The 22530-nt window shown below is 46.2% G+C and overlaps 1 protein-coding gene across 4 annotated transcripts in view; it reads left to right on the plus strand.

Moving 5' to 3' along the window:
• The first annotated feature begins 2974 nt into the window (after positions 1–2974).
• The window catches only part of SAMD4A (sterile alpha motif domain containing 4A), a 214381-nt gene continuing 194825 nt past the window's right edge, over positions 2975–22530 (plus strand). For 2 of the 4 annotated variants that reach the window (XM_043556200.1, XM_043556202.1), the window contains exons 1-2: positions 4608–4812; positions 4950–5570. In XM_043556200.1, coding sequence (XP_043412135.1) covers positions 5375–5570 — 196 coding nt within the window. In that variant the 5' untranslated portion in view covers positions 4608–4812; positions 4950–5374. Of the gene's footprint in view, positions 3693–4607; positions 4813–4949; positions 5571–22530 lie in introns of those variants that run through there. The other 2 variants (XM_043556199.1, XM_043556201.1) reach the window with 2 other exon arrangements.

Consider the following 22530-nt stretch of genomic DNA (forward strand, 5'->3'; position numbering starts at 1 on the left):
GAAATTTTATTTCTTTCATCATTTTTATTATTTATTTTATAATTTATCACTATTTTATTATTAAATTTTATGTATAAATATATTTACATATTAAATAAAAATTATACATATAACTTATATGTAAGATTATATATATATATATATTAGATAGAAAACGCCATCTGTAATGTTAGATAGAAAACACCATGTTTGATAGAAAATGTTAGATAGAAAACACCATGTATCTCAAACATTGTATCTTAAACATCTATCTTAAACCTGACACAGAATAAATGCTCAATATAGATTTATTAAATGATTGAATTAATGAAAAATATTCATTGTCATTCACCCTTTGGTGGAGATTTTAATACTTCGTCAAAAAAAATTTTTTTTAATGTTTATTTTTGAGACAGACAGAGACAGTGTGAGCGGGGAGGGGCAGATAGAGAGGGAGACACAGAATCCGAAGCAGGCTCCAGGTTCTGAGCTGTCAGCACAGAGCCCATCCTGGGGCCTGAACTCATGAACCACAAGATCATGACTTGAGCCAAAGTCTGATGCTCAACCGAGTCACCCAGGCACCCCCAGATTTTAATACTGCTAACACTTTTGCTAATTAATAAAGCAAATAATTAAAGATAACTTGTTCTAATGTCTCTATAATACACTTTTTCTTGTTTTATGTTATTACTCCTAGAACTATGAATTTAAAATCCATAGACATGGGCTCCTGGAGATAGCTTATTGATATAAACAATACCTAAACATGTTCTTAAGCAGTGACTTATAAACATAGCACTGATTTAGCTGGACTTAGTCATCTTTGAAACATTTGAACATTTGAGTTATTTGATAAAAAAGTATTACTCACCGAGCAAACACTAATTTCTTTCCTTTGCAGAGTCTAGGGAGGAGAAAAACAAAAGAATGTTAAAAGAATGTGAATTCATTTGATATTCTGATCTATCTTTTGTTTGGTACACCATGATGGACTCAGTACCTGTGCTCTGTGTACTCACTGCCTAACCCACTGCCTGGCATAAAGTAGGTGAACAATAGGTATTTTTCAAATGACTAAATAAAAAAATAGTGAACACAGACATAACAACAATGTCCTCTATCTCATATTTTCATTGCTTTTCCAAGGGGGTGTGACCCTTTAGTACTTGTTAGCTACTTCTTAATTATCCATAAAAATTGGGTACAGGTTCATATAGGAAAATTCCACATTTAATACACAAACATATATTTAGCTGATAGTATTCCTTTCCTTCCTTCAGAGTCTTAACTTCACTCTGAGGAATAATGAAGCAGCCTCACTGGGTTTTATCTATATTCTCTGTCTTATCAGAGAAAAGGCCCAGAGGCATGGGAAATCACGAGTATTGTCATCCCACAAAAACAAGGGGGACTGGTAACTCATTCCTGCTCATCTTTGTATTTCTCAAAAGTAGCTCAAAAATTAACTAAATCAAGATCTTTTCCTCGGTTAAAGGCTGCTGTACGAACTACATTTTTCCAGTAGGTGGTAGTATTTTCTTTCTTCAGCATTAGAATTTTTGAAGATTGCCTCAAGGTTTGTTGGCTTTGGTTTTTTTTAGTTTTACTATTCCTTTAGTAATCTGCAGGTGACAATAAATACGTTAATGAAACTGATGTTTCTTCCACTTTAAAAAAAAATATATCATTCTTGAGGGCTTTCAAAGGCTCCAGATGGAGAACTTCTGCTTTGGCTGCCATTGATAGCAAAGTATATACCAGGGTAGACTGTGCTGGAACTCTCCTTCCCACTTCCCGATAGAAGTTATTACTAAGGACTAGCTAATTGACAGTAATGTCTTGGAGAAAATGATATGACAAGATTTTCTGCCTCTATAATAATAACGCAAAACAAAAATAAAACATTGACCCTAGGATTCTCGATTTTAGGGAAGATAGTCATTAAATTATGCAGATACCTTTCCTGGCTGGTTAATAATGATCTTAAACAATTATTCACATATCCTATTTTAACGAAAACATCTAAACTTCTGCAGCCCCACAAGACCTTTCAATACCCCCAACAGAGGGTTAGGTACTGTCACGTGTCTGACAAGGAGTACACGGTGCAGGAACTAGGTTTGAGGAAGGAAGGAAAGATTGAAATTCCAGGGGCATATCATATGCTGTAGTTGAAAAACGGAAGTGTGAATTAGTGGAATAATATCTCAAATACTTTATCTTCAAAAATACTGTGTTCACGAGAGTAGGGAAGGCTGGGTCTGAAGCACGTATTTCACTGGTTTCTCAGAAGTACTCTTATAAACAAAGCTTCAAGTTGCTGGAGAAAGTGTTCAAGGGCTCAGTGTTTCACTGAAAACACGGAGATAGCCCGGATTTGGCCATCAAGTCCACCCGTGAATATTCACCATAAAAGAAGGTACAGCGATGTTCAGGTTTCAGGGGATTTTTAACCCCTACTACTAACCCTCTACTTTGGAGACCATACCCGGCGGCTCTTTTCTAGCCTACCTTAGGCTGCTCCACTGGCCGCCGCACCCCGCTATTCTCTTCCGCGCCGGTGGAACACTGACCCAGACACGGCCTCTGCCTCGCGCACTGCCCAGGTCCAGGTCAACCGCCCAGCCTGGAGACTCCGACGCGCTGACAGGTGGCCTCGCTCGCCTTCCTGCCGCCCAGGGCGGCGCTCCTCTCCCACTCCACACGAGAGTACTCAGGCAGAGCTCCCAGGCTGGTCCCAGAGGTCGGGTGGCTTCCCGAGGGGAGAGAGAGGCCCAAGAGGGGGGCCGGGTGGCCCGCGAGGCCGCCGACGAGAGCAAAGGGCAGCCAAGGCCAGAGCCAGGTGAGGGGTGATTAGGCCAGGCACTTCTCGGGCCCCTTGGACAAGGGCCACAAGGAAGGAGGCCGGCACCCAGGCACGCCCAGCTCAGTTTACCGCCCCTGGGCCTCGGAGACCCCGGGAACCCGTCCACGCCCCCCGCGGCAGGGACCCCACGTCTCCACCGCCCGCCGGGCAAACAGATCTGCCACCCCCGGGACCCAGGAGGACTCAGGGGTCACTCGAGTCGGCGAACCACATTCCCAAGGACGAGCAGCCGGTGGCAGCACCGCCCCCTCTCAAGCGCCCTCCTAGTCGTCTACTGCCAGCGTTCGGGCGACTCGAGGGCCCCGACCCCTCCAGAACTCTCAGACGGCGGGGGAGGAATTCACTCGGACCCCTCCCCTTCCCCAAACTTCTTCCCTCCGCCGGGCGGTTCTACCAACCCGACCCCTCCGCGCCATCCGGCTCCTCCCTCTCCGCTCCCCTCCCCTTTTCTGGTCCCCACGTAGGAATCCGCCCCCCCACCCCCGTCGCCCGCGGGGTCCGGGGATCCTCCCCCCGACTCCCCCCGCGTGCCGCCGCCGCCGCCCGGGTTCCTCTCCCCCCTCTCGGGCGCTCCCTGCCAAGCCCATGATGTAATGGTGTATGTTAATCAGTAGCATGTGGGGAGCTCCGGCTCGGCGGCTCAGTCCTCCGCGAGCCGACACTGGAGGCGGCAGCAGCGGCGGCGGCGGCGGCCCGGACTCGCAGCACCGCACTCTCTGAGCGCCGCCCGCCCCGACGGCATGGCCCGCAGCCCGCGCTCCGGGCGCCCAGACCCTCGCTGAGAGCCGCCTCGGCCCCCGACCCGCGCACGGGGCCCCGAGCCGCCGGGATGAGCCGCGCCGAGGTGAGCGCCCCCACCCTTCCGACCGCGGCAGGGGACCCGCCGGTCACTGGGTTCTCCTCCTAAGAGACTTCCCCCTCTACTCGAGAAGTTCTGGGAGGCGGGAAGCGGGGTGCCGGCAGCGAGCGGCCCCTCGAGGGTTGGCCGCTGGGCTCTTCTCTCCGCCGCCAGCCGCCACCGGACCGGGATAGGACTGGGGGAGCCCCCGAAGCTGAACTTTCTTCTTTGCGGTCGTTGGGGGGCGTGTGCGGGCGGTGCTGAGCCGCAGTCTCGGCGGAGCCGCCCTGCCCGCCGGGGGAAGCAGTGTTTCGGACTCCGGCTGTCTCCGCGCTCGGCGCGCGCCTGGAGCCGTTCCGCCTTCGGCCTGGGAAGCGCGGGCGAGGCGCTGGGCTGGCCGGACCCGCCCGTAGGCGGTGGCAGCCGGGGCAGAATGCCTAAAGCACACACGCGCGTACACACAAACGCACACGCACGCACACATCTGATCGCTCAGGGCAAAGCAGGCCCTCGGAGACCTCCCGGGTGGGCTGGAGAGGCGCGGCGCGGGGGAGCCGGGGCTCGGGCTGCGCCTCCGCCCGCTGGGCACGGAGCTTTGGGTGGGGAGTTTATTTTTGTCTCGAGCTGCTGCCGCGGCTGCTCACGGCCTAAATCCAGAGGGGCGCCTGGCGGCGGAGATGCTGGCTGTTGCTGTAGATGGAGCTGCAGCCGCTCGGCTGCTTCTCCGGGAGGTGGAGGAGGAGGAGTGGGAGGAGGGGGAGGTAGAGAAGGAGGAGGTGGAGGAGGAGGAGTGGGAGGAGGAGGAGGAGGGGGAGGAGGGGGAGGAGGGGGAGGAGGAGGAGGAAGGAACTCGGGCTGCCGCTGCCTCCGCCTCTGTTTTGCATTAGCCCCCACCCCCTCCCCCGCGCCCCTTCGCAGCCGCATTGCAAGTTTTCCGCGCGAGGAAGATCTGTTGCTGGTGCTGGCGTTTGCAGGCTCAGCCCTCGAGGCCACCCCGGGTGGCGTGTGTAGGGAGCACCAGCCGTTCGCAGAGGCAGCAACAGGAAGCCGTGGGGTCTACTCCCGCACCTGGGAAGGAGGCTTCTGGCCATTCCCGGAACGGGAATAGCTCATCTCCCGCATCCGGGTGCGGAGGGGGCGGCCTGAATTTGGGGGGACCAAACCCCCAGCGGGGCGCCCCCCCCCGCCCCCTCTGATGCGCTCGTTTCCCGGGCGCGCTCCCTCGCTGGCCGAGGTCTCACTGCAGCCTTTCTCTCCTTCCAGTGGTGATCGCCGCTCGGGAATGCGGGTGTGAAGGGTCCGAGCTGCCGCCCAGCGGGGAAGAGACCCCGGGACGCCGGAAATCACCATCCCGGAGCTGCGAAAGGGGGGGAAAAAGAGCATTCTTTCAGTTTGTGTGCCTTGTGGGGAATTTTTTTTTAATCGTTATTTTTTAAAAAAGAAACATTTCCGTGCTACTGTCTGTCATCATCTCTGGGGAAATCAGCCAGAACCACCGGAACATAACTGAAACCAGACGAGAGAGGCAGGAGCCGAGGCAGTACCTGCAGCGTCCGGGCACCGGAGCCACCTTGGAACGGGAACGCGTCTCCGGCGGCCGCGGGGCTGCGGCTCCGCCAAACTTTGGGGCGGGCGGGGCGGGCTGGGGCGCCGAGGGGGCTTCGTAGACCGAGGGCCGCCCCCTAACCATGATGTTTCGCGACCAGGTCGGGGTGCTGGCGGGCTGGTTTAAGGGCTGGAACGAGTGCGAGCAGACTGTTGCGCTGCTGTCTCTGCTTAAGCGCGTGAGCCAGACCCAGGCCCGTTTCCTCCAGCTCTGCCTGGAGCACTCGCTGGCCGACTGCGCCGAGCTGCACGTCCTCGAAGGCGAGGCCAACAGCCCCGGTAAGTGCGCGGCCGCCGCTGTCCCTCCTGTTCCCCCCTTTCTCCTTCCTCCATCCCCTCCTGCTTCCCAGCCTCGGGCCTGGGCCCCGCCCCCGGCCGCCTCCCAGCGGGTACACCGAGGGCGCGGGCCGGAGCCCTTGGCATGTCACCCTTCCCTGCCCCCCCCCCCCCCCCCAGTCCCTGCGCCCACTTACCTCCGCTGGCCGCTTTGGTTTTTTGCCCACTGTCAACTCCTTCAGCCCATTCCGTGTGGTAGCCACGGTAGCATGAATGATTGATTTTTCTCTCATGCAGTTTCCTGGGAAATAAGTAAGTCAGGTCACGTAGAGTCTGGATTTTCTGGGCTTTTTTTTTTTTTTTCCTTCTTCTTCTTTTGGGCAACGTGGCTCTCTGGATTTCAGCAACACATGAAGAAACCCGGGCTGCCCTTCAGAGAGCCAAGCTTTGATTAGGCTGTATGAAGGATACATGAAAATTCAATTTTATTATTCATTTTTCCCCATGGATATTCCAGTTTCAGAGCTCTGTCTTCAGACTAATATGCAGGTGACGCTACATTCGCAGTTTGTATACTATGAGGTTATACTTCTTTATCACGACCTCGTCGTGTCGATGTGGATCTTGTAGAAACGGTCTTACAGAAAGGGTTTCGGTAGAGAGCAGGCATGAATCAGGGTCCTTCATATTTTTGTTGGAAAACTTTACTGAATATAACAGAATCGTTTCATATTTACAGACCTCTCCACTAGTATAGAAAATGAATGTACTGGAAAGGTTCAGCAGTTTTCTATTTGCTAGCATGGGTGGTGACAGACTGAAATTATATCCTGGGGTGGGGAGGTGGGGTGAGGATGGGGGGTAGGGGCAAGGTCCGTTGTAATTTTGGATAGGGGAAATTCTTTAGTTCCTGCTGCAGCAGGAGGGTGAACAGAGCCCCCAGTGTTTACACAGAGAAAAGAATGCAGGGTCCTCTTCCAGCTGTTCCGTGTTAAAGCCTCCAGCCTGCGAGACTCAGCAGAGGTCTGGGCTGCCATTTGATGACAAGGTCCAGTTGAGGGCAGCAGGGCCTGGGAGACACTAAAGTGAGTGTGCGGTCAGGGCAGCAAGAGGAGAGCTGGCCTCCTCCTTACTCCTCCTCCCTGGTGTGGTGCTCATGAGGCTGAAAACCCTTGGATGGGTTGTTTCCATATATAGAATCAGAGGCTGGAAGTGAGCCGGGAAATCCTCACAGCCCTTTTCCTGACCAGACAGGGCTGCACCCAGAGGTCCCTGTGCCTCCAGGTGTGGAAGGCCGCACTGAGACAGATCACACAGGCCCCAGTGGGATTCAGCAAGAGCCCAAACAGCACCCCCTGTTACAAGGGTGGCAGGGGCAGGGCCCCTTCTGTTCAGTTACACATTTATAAATAGCTGAAGGGCCAGGCTCCTTCCTAAGGGTGTGGGAGCATAACTAGGAAGACTGATGATCTGCTCTCTTGACTTCTGTCCTTGATGTGACAGGGTAGTCTGGTTCACCTGCTTGATATTGTTTTCTCGGGTTTGACAAACAAGGTTATGTAAACTTTCGTGTGTTATAGACTGCAGGGGATTTAAGAACAGTAATTTGTGTGGAATGCTTGACTTCAGTGCTTGAAGGGACTGTTTAAAATAATGAATCTTCAGGTGACTCAAATGTTAGAGCAACATTCTTGCCCTTTGGGTTAAAGGAGACTTTTCCCCACGTAGTAGCAGTTCAGTAAGTGAAGCCATTAAATGTGTGGTGTAGAAAGAAATCACTTACTTTAAAAGTCTCGTCATTTAATAGACCAAAAAAAAAAAAAAAAAAAAAAGAACTTCTGTGTTTTTAAAAGTCATTTGGCAATCTTCTTCCTCAAAAATTTTATTTTGCTATACTTATTTGTGGAAACCTACCTGTTCCTGCTGCTAAGTGCCATAGGTATACAAAATCTAGAGCCATTATGTAAGATAGGGACCATTTTCCAGTTTCTGAATTAATGTTACAACCCAGAAATTTTGCTTTCTTTGAAACCTTTGCACTTGTCCTGTGGCCAGGACAAAAATTCATTAGTGAGGTCGTGTGATGGTTCAATTTACTGCTGCAGTATGGGGATCATACAGAGAATCAAGATTGGTCATAGCATATATCCAAGCCTGGAATATGGCTCTCTCACATATCTGGAACCTAGCCAAGAACGAGTGGGGCAAAAATGTCCACTCAGCAACCGGAATAGAGGGCATCAAGTATGGGAGAATACTTCAGACCCTTTCTCAGAACATACTTATTCTTATTTTAGATAACAACCCTAACAATTTTTTTTAATGTGAGAAAGGATCCATGGCGTATTAGGGGTAGCACATTTAGAATGAGGTGACCCTTGACAGCTTGACAACCAGGAAAGAGACAGAAATATTATAACTTTAGACACAAGAATTGGAAGTAGAAGCCCTGAAGGTTTGGGAATGTTAGGGTAGGAACCCTCAATTGATTCTGCAGGCATTATTCTGTAATAAGTAAATAATTACTATTTACCATGAATGAGAGTGAACTACCAAAAAGGATACATTTTTGAATACACTCTTTGAGAAGAGAGGAAAATATGCCATAAACTTTGAAAATATTGACAGTCAAGATAATTAACCTCCAAGGCTGTTTTGGTTGGTAAAGCTCTTACCCATTCAGAAAACTAGGCTGTGTGGAATGACTCATTCATTGGCTGGCTGAGGTTTCCTATACCAAAATCATCATGTATCACTTACTTTTCTTTGTAATCATCAATTAAAAAGCACATATTTTTTCTGGTGTTGAGAGTTTAAACCTTGGTGAATGGGAACCAAATTCATATCTGGGGCGTGATCTCAGTGTAATAAAAAATGTAATTAGTCATAGTATGAACTTGGCTCTATTTTCTCCAGGACTGACTTTAAATAGAGATAATTTTTCACATTAAATGTGGTTTGTTTGAGATCCGTGGGATGTATTTTGATACTAACTTTTTCTTCTCTTAAATTTAGCATTTATTGAGAATTTAGTGGTTCACGGTTTATCCTTTGCCTCAGGTTCATGGTCATCTGAAATCCAAAACAAACAAACAAACAAAAAATGGTTGAGTCATTCCCTGAGACTGTGTGTGTGTGTGTGTGTGTGTGTGTGTGTGTGTGTGTGTGTTTCACGCTAGATTTAGTCAGTGGGATCTGCTCATGGTCAGCTTCCCAGGTAGAGACTGGTTTCCAGAACCCTCAAGTTGTAGATTATTGCCCTCCAGTCCAGATTAACCTTGAGAACTCTGGCCAGTCCCAGTTTGTAGATGAGTGTTTCTGGGGCTAACAGGTCCTTTGATACATAAAAATGGCAAAATGGAACCTACTCTCTTTACGTGCAGTTTCCTAAAGAAAAATAGGTTGTGTGACATTATTTATTCATGACTTTTGTCGTTTGGACTTGAAATATGTTTTGCAGTGGAAACAGTGTAATAAATGGAGGTGTGCAAGTGAATCCATAAAGACTTACTAACTCACAAAACAGTGCATACTTTGTGGGGCAGTTGCGTATGTTTGTATTAAGTAAATGATAAAAAGATTGTTGCTTTCCGTATAATTAAATACAACAGAAAAGATGATCTGAAATGGTGGTGCTTGAGACAAAACTCACTGTGGAGATTGGGAAAGGACTTGTGGGCATGTTTTCTCTCATTAGAGGGTGAAGGTGTTGATTCTGCGATTTTTACTGTGTTTGGTTTCTATAGAGTAGGTGTATCATACCCTGAGTTGCTCCTTTAGATCATAAACGGAGTAAAAGGAAAATAGAAGAATTGAGATTTTTCCTGATGTTGCTGCAGAAGATCTTGTTTGTAGTTCTGCCTTTCACTTACTCATTCAACATTCATTTTCTGACCGGCTGCTACTTTCCTGCCCCTGTGTTATGCAGTGGGAATACAAAGGTAACATACTATATTCCAGTGCCTGGTCCATAGATACCTGGTGTTGAGTAAATGACTAACACGGTATCATAGGTGCTGAAGCAGTGATATGGGAATAAAAGGAGTGGAGGGAGGGCTTCTGGGAGCATTGTAAACCTAGCAGTTAATTGCCTGGGGAGTCAGAGAAGACTTCACTGAAGAGGAGATATGTTTGAGTTGAGTTTTGAAGGGTGATTAGGAGTTGGTTCAGTATGTACAAAGGATTGTAGAGAATACGCATGAAGGCATTTTTCAGGCAGAAGGGATAGCTTTGATAAAAATGTTGCCTTATGAGAGGGCCTGTGCAGAAAATAGTGAGTTGAGTGGTTAAAAGAGTGTAGAATCCCGACTTCTAAGTAAGGCAGAAATTAAAACAGGAGCTGTGGGTGTGTAGGATTTTGCCAGCTAAGGTGTTTGGACCTAATCGTGCAGAGATGATTGAAAACCCAAGAAGGCTTTTAGGAAACGAGCTAAAAGATGGAAGGGCTGTGTGTGTGTATTTGTACACTTTTGGGAAAGTGCTTTCTAGTATATGCATGATCCTCTAGAAGGCAAGAATGGGAGAAGTGAGGTAAAGTTTGGTTTGGTTTCCATTTTGGTCACCTGGTGACATCATTATCTCAGGGCGGCTTTGTTGACCTCAGCATTGATCTGTGGGGGAGAAGAAACGACTAATATGGAGAAGAAAGGAAGGTTTGTCCAGGTGGCCATTTATTTATATGCATGGGAGGGCATATGTTGTAAAGGATTCTTGCAGTATAGATTTTGAAATCAGTCACAGTGCGCTGGTCAGTTGATTCCTGGGCCTCAGTTTTCTCATCTGTAAAATGGAGCTAATAAAGCCTTGTTATTGTCCAGAGTTACTTGTTAATAATCCAGTGAGGACCTATTATATCCGCCATGTTTAAATTTGCCTCTGTTTAATGTGGAGTTGCCTCTAAATGAATGTGGAATTTATATAAATAATGTTTTTGTAAATGACAGGAACTCTTTTTATTTAAAGGATTATCAAGAAGGGATTGGAGGGGCACCTGGGAGGGTCAGTCGGTTGAGCGGCCAACTCTTGATTTCGGCTCAGATCACGGTCCCAGGGTTGTGGGATCGAGCCCCGCGTCGGGCTCCACGCTGAGCGTGAAGCCTCCTTAAGGTTTTCTCTCTCTCTCTCTCTCTCTGTCTCTCTCTCCTCTCCCTCTCTCTGCCCCCCTCCCCCGCTTGCACTCTCTCTCCTTCTCTCTAAAATTAAAAGAAAAAAGAAGAGATTGGAGATGATTGGCCCCCTGAAAAGATAGGAGTCTATGTCACTCTGTTTTCTGCATGTCAGCTTAATTTTATTCTCTATCATGTTGGGTCCTAAAAAAATTCAACCCTGGCCCAGTTTTCCTACGTAACTTGTCAACACTTTTTCCCTTCAGTTGGTGAATGTGAAAAGCAGAAGTCATTTTGTTGAGAGAAATGTATAAGGACTTTATATCTGAAGCACTTTTCACTTAGGGTGTTGTAATTTTCTGGACAAACCGACGGCAGGTCACATACATTTGTACGCTCTGTTGTGAATAACTTGGATTTGCTTGTTTAGCTTGGGTGCTGTAGGGCTTCAGAGACTGAGTATGTGTTATAAACAGGTGCCCTCAAAGCAAGTAAGAGGCAGACAAACTTAACAGCAGTCCAGTTGGTTTGTTTATGTTGAAATAAACAAAGCTGGGTGAAATGAGTGTCAAAAGGGCTTGAGAAGTAGCCAGAGACTTCCCAGTGTGCCCTGCACAGGTGCGATTCTAAAGAGAACTGACAATGCCAGAGAAGACGAAATTCCTCTTTTCCTTGACCTGAGGAGAAATTTGGAGGTTTTCATCTATGAGCGAAGGGCCTTGTATAACTCATCTGCTAGGAAAGGTGTGGTGCTTTTTTTTCTTTTTGAAATAGAATTATTGCTTTGAGTTTTTGGCCAGTTCCTTCCTTTCCGTCCCTTCTAATCATTCCTTCCAAGGCCTTACTGACTTCCACTGGGTCACATAGATTACGATGCAGAATCCGATGTCTCCTCTGAGCTATTTTTTGCTTCTGTGGGAGCTGCCTGAGGCAGGACTCTCCCAAAGAGGGCACATCTTTCAGAATGGGAGCCTTCCCCCTGGGTTTAGCTAGTCAAGGCTAGGGAAGCTACTACTCCAAAAGCCATTGTGGAGTTTGGGATGAACTGGCCTGCTTTTGTGCAGGAGCAGGTCACTCCGTGGGACTCATAGGCTAGTTGTAGGGTTTTGTTCCCACTCCACATATCAACATGTTAATACAGTTTTCCTTGTCTTGGTTTACTAGGAAAAAAAAAATCAAATGATTCAGTGGTTTCTTTTACACAATAAACAATACCATTAAATGGCATCTGGAAAGGAGTATTAGGTAAGGAACTGTGGGACCAAGGTCCTCAACACATGTTAATTCACCAGCTACCCCAGCAGATTGCTGGGTGCATGTCAAAATGTGAGGTAGGTGCAATGATTCTTCTCAAGGAGCTTACGCTTGAGTTGTGGAGGTAAAACAAATATAATGGTTAGACCAGAAAGGGTTACTACATGCTGTGGCTCCCATGAGAGAACAAGCCTGGAGTTGAACGAAAGGGAGGGAACAGGATAGGTCGGGTAGTCCAAAAATTATGAGTGGAAGAAGTTAACTTGACTGTGTCATTTGAAACAAGTGCTTTAAGGCTCACCCAATTCTTGCCTTTTTAGTATCTCCGATGTGAGTTTTATTAAGGAAACCACACATGTAGGGGGATTCCATGCATGAGCCATGGAAGGGGCAGGCTTCCTGGGCCTTGAAGGGTGAGTATGAGTGTGTTAGAGATAGTGGAACACGATGCCTTTTGTTCATCAGGCGTGATTTCTTGAACGGAAGGAGTAATCCAAACACTTCCGTGATTTCTAACATTTAAATGTAGGGACATGAAACATCTACTCACCTAATATTTGTATCCTTAAAATTATCCATAACATCATAAGACTTAGTTCTCTTGGCTCCTCCCAGGAGGATACTCTTATATGTTACTTTGATCGGAACTAGTGTTCAGCAGAAGCATTTTGAACACATACAGGAAGAGACAAAAGTGACTTACACTAGTTCTCAAAATATTATGTGCTCACAGATCACTTGGGGATCTTGTTAAGCTGACAACTCTGATTGAGGAGGTCGGTATTTCTTTTTTTTTCAAAAAAAAATTTTTTAACGTTTATTCATTTTTGAGAGACAGAGAGAGACAGAGCATGAGTGGGGAAGGGGCAGAGAGAGGAGGAGACACAGAATCCAAAGCAGGCTCCAGGTTCTGAGCTGTCAGCACAGAGCTCAACACGGGGCTTGAACTCACGAACTGTGAGATCATGACCTGAGCCAAAGTCAGACGCTCAACTGACTGAGCCACCCAGGTGCCCCAGGAGGTCAGTATTTCTAATAAGCCCCTGGGTTAAGCTGCTGCTGCCACAGAGCACTCTTTGAGTAGAAAGATCACAGACTTATTAGAGGTGGGAGGTAATGTTGAGGTCATTGATGCCTTGGCTTTCAAGTTTTATGGATGTGTATCAGAAGATTTTTGTTCGCAAATGGAAACTTACACGAAAGCTTATGGGAAGTGGCTACGCTTACCGCTTCCCACTCCGAACCTAACTCCAAGGATAGCAGTTTGAAAATCATCTATCTGTGTGCAAGCACTATGATTTCTTCCCCTGGCTCAGAGACATTCAAACTGTCTCTCCCAGACCCGAAATGAGGCTGGGTTTGAAGAAGGCAGAGTTGGTCCCTGTTTGTAGCATTTCCCCGAGCTTTTTAGAGGTGCCCCTGCTGGAATTTCTAGGCATTCTAATCATCAGTGTCCCATGGAAAATGAGGCTCCAGGAGAGATTCATTTTTTGCTGATGCTATGGGCTGTAAAGTTGAGCTGGAAAGAGCAGAAATGTTAATTCCAGAAACCGGATGGGAGAGATCTCTTCCTACTTCCCCAGTGCACTCCCATACAGCACAACCATCGGAATTTCTGAGGCAGCTCGGCCTGATCTGTCTGTAGAATTCAAGTGCTTGTGTGCAGCATAAATACATGTAGAGCATCGTGTACATTTCTAGCTGTGTGAGGATGTGCACCAGATACGTGATTGAAATGTGTGACTGAAATGGCGATGCTGAACCACTTTTGAATTTCTGAAGAGCCACAAAGGAACGGGAATCATTGAAATCTCAGTAAATAACATTGTCTCCGTTTGTAAAAGAAAAAAGGAGGGAGGAAGTAGGTTCTGTGCAGGGACCTGTGAAGTTAACACTAATGTTGTGCCAGATACCAGAAGAGGATTTGAAACTTGATTTGCCAGCGTTTGGATGAGGAGGTAGGAAATGGTCTGGCTTTCCTAAGAATGGGAAGAATGGGTCCTGCAAAACTAAAGTAATTTCCTTTTTGATGGGGGAATGGGAAAGGAAGAGAGATAGCATACAAGAGAACTCTGTATTCTGGGAAGATCACAAGAATTCTGGTAGCCATCCCATATCTGAATTTTAGCACAGCCTTTGACAAATCTCCTTGTTTCCTGCCGAATAAAATGGAGACATGGAAGCCTGGTCAGAGTGTAGTTATGTGGCCTTAGAGTGGCTCCCGTGACTTGACAGGCAGGCCTGGCTCCGGCCACTGTCAGCCTTAAGGGAGGACTTGGGTGTCCTGACTCGGAGCTACATGTTCTGCATCGTTATTCGTGTTGACATGTGACTCAGCCAGGGGTCCCCAAGAAAGCAGAGCCCTAGGCAAGGGCTGGTGTGCAGGTAGTTTATTTGGGGCACGCATCCCAGGGACAGGAAAGGGGACTGCGGAGAGAAATGGAAGAACGGAAAGGTAACACAAGATGCTGTTATCTAGCTAGGCACTGCCGTGGACAACTTGGGCTCAGTCTCGTGGGGACCCCCTGAGGAGCCATACTGACTACCTCAGGAAGGATAGACAAGGTGGCATTTATCCCTGGCTCCCCTTTCCCCTTGGTCAAGGGCTGCCCCAGGGTATCGAGTCCCTGCACTACCAGTGTGAGGGCTGAGCCTTTTTCAGCATCCCACGATGTGCTGTCAGAGAAGCCCCAAGGCAGAAAGCTAGGGAGGAGTGGTAGAACCGAAGCAGGTTGCTGTCTGAGGCCGGTGGCCACAGCAAGGACTACAGTATAAGCCGGACTGAGAAGGTATAGCTGTCAAACCCATGGATGAACCTAGAGGGATAGCTGGGGGCTCGATGACAGATTCATGATCCAAAATATTTGAATGTAACAAGATGGCTATTACATCACAGTAAGCATAGCCCCTACACTTGTCTTCCCTAGACCTCAGTTGGAAGAGGCACAGTTCAGTAGCAGCATGCAGGGAAAGGACTTCTGGCTTTTAGTAGACTTAGAGTTCAGAATGAATAATGACACGATGTGGTTGCCCCCAAAGCCACTAAACCTTTAATAATACATTATATGCATACTATAGTATATAATAATATTGCCTTCAGAAGCAGGTCTTCTCTGCCAGCCAGACTGTCCCCTGAGTCGGGGGAGTGGTTCTGATACACACTTGGAGGGAGATGGACAGGTCAGGATGTGGCCAGAGGAAAGAGCATGGTGGGGCCCTTGAGGAACACTGAGGCGAACACTGAGGCTGGACAAACAGTTGGGCAGAGAACGCGACGACTATCATTGGCTTCTTGAAAATCTGGCTTCCGGTTGAGGGCTTTAATTCCGTATCCATGTGGAGGGTAGTATATATCGAAGCTGAAGATCCTTTAGCTTAAAGTAAACAAAACTCTGTAATGATGAGAGCTCCCAGACAATGGCACATGCTGCTGTAGGAGGCTATGGCTTGGCTTCCCCCAGAGGTGGGTGAGCATTCAGAACAGTGCAGGGCATGAAATAGTGCTTCTAAATAAGACTGGCTCCTATGTATTGAGCGCCTGCTCTGTGCCAGGCACATTACTGAAACCTTTGTATACATTATCTCATTTATTCCTCCTGACAACACTATGGAATGAGATAGGGACTGTCATTCCATTGGTTAGGGAGGAAATAGGCGATCTGACTTCCAAACTATTCTGCGTGCTTCTCCACTGTAGGGACTCAGTGGGTTTCTTTAAAAAAAGAGACTGTGACCTCTTGGATGACCTCCAAAGTGCCTTCTAACCTTAAGAGTCAATGGCTTATGTGAGTCAGGAATAAAGGTAAGAAAACAAAGCTGCTGGGACCAGAGGAGAAAAAGAGAGAGAGACAGTATGAGTGAATGAATAACTGTATGAGTAAGGGTGGTCTTTCTTTTTCTTTCTTTCTTTTTTCTTTTTTTTTTTGAGACAGAGAGAGAGCATAAGCAGGGGAGAGGGGCAGAATAAGAGAGAGAGGTGGGGCTCGATCTCACAACCCTGGGATCATGTCCTGAGCTGAAATCAAGAATCGGATGCTCAACAGACAGAGCCACCCAGGCACCCCCAAATAAAAATCTTCTTCAAATTCTTTCCAGTGTATTTCTTCTATACTTCTTGACCTGTTTGTGCCACAGATTTGTGGCTTTTTATATAAGAAATATATGGAGTGATTTTCTGTTCCTTTTTGAAGTAGGCAGTGGGGTGGGGCTAGGTCACCATGATGAGTAAGGCTACCCTGTTCGAGAAAAGTTGTAATGAACTGAATTGGATCTTGTTTTTGTTTTTGTTTTTGATCACACAAGCCCCGAGTATGTCAGTCATTTATTAACAAAGGTAACTCGTAATTGCAGTCTCTATCTCCAAATCTCTGTTTTCTCCGCGTAGTTCTAAAAGTGACCATATGACATATTCTTTGTACGGTGATAGCTACCTTTTCTTTCTTTTTTTTAAAAAGCACTTTCTATGTGTCAGACACTATGCAGATAGCTACACATACACACAACTGCTATCTCCAGTTATTGAATAGACGAATAATACAGAGAAGCAGAACTAATGGTTGTGAAAATTAAATACAGTATATCGCAGTAATTAGATAATGTGCTTATTATCCAGAGTTTAGCACGGAGTAAGTGCCAATTAACTGGTTTCAAAATTACGTAAATCCACAAAGTAGATATTATCTCCGTGTTACAGATAAGGAAGCTTCAGTCAAAAGCAATTGGAAATGTACTAAGGTGTCTGAGGTGTTCTTTTTTTTTTTTTTTTTAAGTTTATTTATTTTGAGAGGGACAGAAACAGTGTGAGTGAGGGAGTGGCATAGAGAGAGGGAGAGAGAGAATCCCAAGGAGGCTCTGTACTGCCAGTGCAGAGCCCTACTCCAGGCTTGAACTCAAGAAACCGTGAGATCTTGACCTGAACCAAAACCAGGAGTCAGATGCTTAACTGCCTGAGCCACCCAGGAACCCCAGGTATTTCTGATCCAAAAACCCATGTTGAACCCTCACCACCACCTGAATGCTGCAGGTCTCGTCCAGTTCTTAGGTAAATAAAAACGTTGGCGTTTAAATGAAAAGTACTTAAGGATATTTAGTGATAATTTTAATATGTTTCACTCTAACATTTTATCAATCTAATCTTGGAATAATTCTTTTCAGTTTGTCCATTTTAATCCTATGTACCTTGATGTGGCTTGCCTTCTTGTTCCCATTGGCTTTTTTTTTTTTTTTTTAAATTAGTGAAAAGCATTGATTCAGACATTTCCCTTCCTGTAAGGAAGACTCCTGGAACAGAGACTTCTGCCGCCTGTGCATGAACAGGCAGGACTTGGGGAAGGCAACAGGCTCTGCAAGCTGCCGAGAGGAAAGAATGAGGAATGTGTTATCTAATAGCTCATGGCATCCTTGACGTTGACAAACTAGCAATTGATGAGCTGGGTCAGGATCTCCTTAGGATCTGGAATTGGGCAAAGCACCAACTTGAGTGCTGTAAATTAAAACAAGCTCTCCCATTGTTTGTAAATGGTGGAAAATTTCTGAAGATTACTTTAGGAAAACCTATGTTTTAGTTGGTGTAAAAGTGAATCCTGCTTATTTCATTGTCTAAACAGCATACAATTCAGGAGTTGGGAGAGACTTTATCTATGCCAGCCCCTCTGTTGAAGATTTGGGATGACCGAGGTCAGCTGAGGGTACCTGCTGATGGGGAAGGTCTGGTGTTACAGTCAGTCACTTTCTGGCCGTCTGTGTATGACCCAGACCTTGGTATTGTGCCACTTGCCCACGGCTGCCACAGTCACCACATTTGACTACTATTTGATGCTTTATTTATTTATTTAGAGAGCACAGGAGGGGCAGAGAGAGAGGGAGAGAAAGAGAATCCTAAGCAGGCTCCACACTGTCAGTGTGGAGCCTGATGTGGCTCCAAGAACTGCAAGATCATGACCTGAGCCGAAATCAAGAGTTAACCGACTGAGCCACCCAGGCGCCCCTATTTGATGCTCTATTTACCTGAGGTCAAAGAACAAGTTGGTCTCCTCAAAGTCACTTCTAGCCCCCTCTCTTTGTTGTTTCTTTAGTCACCACAAAGCAAGATTCGTTTTTATTGGAAGATGATTGGCATTCATATTTTGAAACTCCAGAGAGTTATGGCATAGAAAGGTTTGGCTTTGTTTTAGCATGATCACAGTTCCATAATGTCCTCTTGCTTTATGGGGACTCTGCCTGGGCCACTCTGGAATCATTCGAAATCCCAGCAGAGAACTAGGTGTTGCTTATGGCTGCCCCCTTGCCTATGAGGGGATATCGTTCACTGGTTGGTTAAGCAGTTCCTTCACATGGTGATGTAGTTGACCAAGCATGACTCCTCCTGAGGGTGTCTGTTGACCCCTTAGGGGTCGCTGGCACCCTGCAGGTACTTTCTTTACAGCATAAGTCATGGGGTCTTGTCATCATCCACCTTCGAGTAGCCTTTGGCTTAGTCACTTTCCTCCTCTAGCACCTAATAATGTGCATGGCACATAGGTGGTCTTGGTATGTCTTTATTGAAAGAATGGATGAATGAGTACAAAAAATTTAACTCATAGTCCATTAGTCCACAAAGGGTTTACAACTTGGTTGTGAGAAAAACCTAACTGCAAAAAGATTTAATAAATAAAATAGGACAAGATGATAATCCTAGTGCTGTTATCAAGAGGTATGTGATAAAGGGCCAGAGAAGATGAGAGAAATAGATGCTGTGATGTTTCAATCCCTTACAGAAGCCCTGGGTTGGGGTCTTGCTATCCTTACTTAGAAGTGTGTCACCTTAGGGGCCCCTGGGTGGCTCAGTCATGTGAGCCTCTGACCTCGGCTCAGGTCGTGATCTCACAGCTCATGAGTTTGAGCCCCGCATCAGGATCTGTGCTGATAGCTCAGAGCCCGGACCTTACTTCAGATTCTGTGTCTCCCTCTCTCTCTGCCCCTCCCCTGCTCACTCTCTCTCTCTCTCTCAAAAATAAACATAAAACAAAGTTCATAAGAGAATTGTGTCACCTTATAAAAATTATTCAAACTCTGAGACTCAGTTTTCTCATCTGTGAATGGAGTTACCCCTCTGAAAGTCACAGGGATATTACCAGGATGAAATGGGATTATATATGCGTATAATACTTTGTAAACCACATCATGTTATACAGTGCGGGGTAACATTATTCTCAAAGGACTAACTGAAACAGTGGGGTAAAAAATTCAGGAATGTCAGTGTTTAAAAGGTCTAAGAAAAGATAAGCATGGCTTTTTTTTTCAGAGGTTTTGCCAATTAGCAAGAGCTGAAGTTAAGCACAGGATCCTCTTGATGGAACACTGGCCACCTCTGGGTCTGGAAAAAGGGCTGTATCTGATGATTCAGTCAGGACTTGGAGCTGTGTGGCCCACAGTCCCCACAGCCTGGCCTGACTGTAACTTGTCAAAGTTCCATTTGTGTCCACTTTCATCCTTTTAACTGATGAGATCGTTGGGTGCTCTCTCTTCGGGTATGAAGGACTTAGATGTCGGTGCTAAAGAATGTCTTTCGGGGAAAGCTACCCAAGATGCTGTGTTGTCACCACCATCCTGCTGCCTGTAGATATTACAGTATGAGTGTTCATGGAGTCACTGAAAGCATGCCATAGGGATTCTGTGCAGAAACTGGCACTTCTGGATCCTTTACAGATTTGTGATGATTAAGATTTAGGGTGCGTTTTTTTTTTTTAGTTTTATTACTAATATTTTTAAAATTTTTTTAATGTTTATTTTTGAGAGAGAGACAGAGACTGAGTGGGAGAGGGGCAGAGAGAGAGAGAGAGAGAGGGAGACACAGAATCCAAAGCAGGCTCCAGGCTCTGAGCTGTCAGCACGGAGCCTGATGCGGGGCTTGGACTCACGAACCGTGAGATCATGACCTGAGCTGAAGTCGGATGCTTAATTGACTGAACCACCCAGGCGCCCCCAAAGCAGGCTTATAGTACTTCTTAGCTTATAAGATTTTAAGATTTTTTGTTTATTTATTTTTGAGAGAGAGACACACAGTGTGTGAGCAAGGGAGGGGTAGAGAGAGAGGTAGACACAGAATCTGAGGAAGGTTCCAGGGTCCAGGCTGTCAGCATGGAATCTGACACGGAGCTTGAACCCATGAACCGTGAGATAACGACCTGAGCCGAAGTCGGACGCCTAACTGACTGAGCCACCCAAGTGTCCCATTTTTTTATTAATTATTATTCATAAAAGTTACTGTCCAACTTAAAACCATTTAGTAGGAAATCTTTGCATATTTTTGTATACCTCAGCTAAACAAGAAAATAATTATGCTTTGCTTTTTATTCTTTAATATTGCTTCCGCCTTTACCTGTCGCTGAACAAGTGTTAGTTGGAAAAGAAGAATGGTTTCTTGTCGTTTGTTTTTAACAAAACCTCCCTATTCTCACATTTCCTTTCTGTGGCAGAATGAGCTGCGTTAGCAAATTTTCCAGATTATTGTGGTACTTGCCGATGGTCTGAGCATAGTTAAAATATTGAAATTGTGAGCTGTAAGGTCAAACTTGAACCTCTTGTGTGATTCTGCTATTATGCTGTGGGTGGGTTATGTAGAAATAATTGTGGTCCGTCTATGATGCATGCATGGTATTTTAGGCAGAAAGAATGTGGATGTGAATCGCTGTTGCTGGTTTTCTTTAAGACTCTCCCACTTCTCATGGAGAGAGATGGCGAGACTCCCAGAATTAAAAAAGGAAATGCTTGGGTATTTTGTTGAGCTCCTCAAGAGTTAAAGCGGCAGTGTTCATCAGCTGTTGTTCGGCCCTTGGATAGAGCGGATATGGGTGTGTGAAGGCAGAGAAGGAGGTGCCCCAGGATCCCTGGTGCTCCCACACCCTCTCTACACACCTCCAGCTCAACACTCAGCATGCTGGATTGCAATTCTCATGTTAGCTGAGGAACTGTTCCAGAGTAAAGGAAACTACAGAGAGGTGTCTTAGATCTAAGTGCAACAAGGGGTTCTGGATTGGAGCCCAGATTGGGGGGGGAAAAACATTGCCATAAATGATAGTGGGACAATTGGTGAAACTTAAATGTGGACTATATCCATTATAGGGGATAATATTATATAATTTTTAAATTTCCTTAATGTAATTAAACCTTGGTCACATCGGAAGATGTCCTTATTTTTAGGAGATGCATACTGAAGTCTTTTGGGATAAAGGAACATGATGTCTGCAACTTACTCTCAAACGGTTATACATAAGGTGACAAAAGTTAAGAATTAGTGAATCTTGGTGAAATGTATGTGAGGGTACATTTTTAAAAATAAAAAGATCTGGGGCGCCTGGGTGGCGCAGTCGGTTAAGCGTCCGACTTCAGCCAGGTCATGATCTCGCGGTCCGTGAGTTCGAGCCCCACGTCAGGCTCTGGGCTGATGGCTCGGAGCCCGGAGCCTGTTTCCGACTCTGTGCCTCCCTCTCTCTCTGCCCCTCCCCCGTTCATTCTCTGTCTCTCTCTGTCCCAAAAATAAAAACACGTTGAAAAAAAAATTTTTTTTTTAAAATAAAAAAAAATAAAAAATAAAAAGTTCAAAATGTTTATCTTTAAAATTTTTTTTTTGTGTTTCTTTATTTTGAGAGAGAGAGAGAGACAGACAGAGCACAAGCTGGGGAGGGGCAGAGAGAGAGGGAGACACAGAATCCGAAGCAGGCTCCAGGCTCTGAGCTGATAGCACAGAGCCCGACGCAGGGCTTGGACTCAGGAACCATGAGATCATGTCCAGAGCCAAAGTCGGATGCTCAATGCACTGAGCCACCCAGGCGCCCCAAAAATGTTTACCTATTTATATCAATATCCTGCACTAGAACATTGGCTCCGGGAGGGAAGGGCCTGTGTTTTATCATCTTTGTTTAAGCTGCCAGATAAAATACAGGATGTCTAGTTAACTTTGAATTGAATAATGGGGGCATACTTATATCACTTACAGTGCTAAAAAACTGTTTGTGGTGAATCTGCAACTCAAAGTTGACTGGAGGTCCTGTATTTTTTTTTTTAATTCTTTTTTAATGTTTATTCATTTTGGAGAGACGGAGACAGAGCGTGAGTGGGGGAGGGGCAGAGAGAGAGGGAGACACAGAATCTGAGGCAGGCTCCAGGCTCTGAGCTGTCAGCACAGAGCCCGATGCGGGGCTTGAACTCACGGACTGTGAGATCACGACCTGAGCCGAAGTCGGATGCTCAACCGTCTGAGCCACCCAGGCATCCCGAGGTCCTGTATTTTTATATGCCATATCTGGCAACTCTTCCCTGAACCAGCAAGTGTCCCTAGTAACAGCAGAGTGAGTGACACCTGGGACGTGTTCCTCTGTTATGGGGAATGAGTGACGTGTCTTTTCAGAATTCTGTTCTATAGCTCCTATTAGATAAAACCCCTTGTGTCTGAGCATGGAGCTGGGACTTTACCTGTTCTTGGACATGATCTCCATGTCCTTCTCTCTTTGATTGATCTTTTTCTCTTTGAGCTGCTTGGAGCTTTCTCCATTTCTCTATAGTTGGTGGAGTCAGCTGGGTTACATTTTATACTAAGTTACCCACATCCTGACACTCCTGACAGT

Source organism: Prionailurus bengalensis, chromosome B3, assembly GCF_016509475.1.
Source record: "Prionailurus bengalensis isolate Pbe53 chromosome B3, Fcat_Pben_1.1_paternal_pri, whole genome shotgun sequence".
NCBI classification, from domain to species: Eukaryota; Metazoa; Chordata; class Mammalia; order Carnivora; family Felidae; genus Prionailurus; species Prionailurus bengalensis.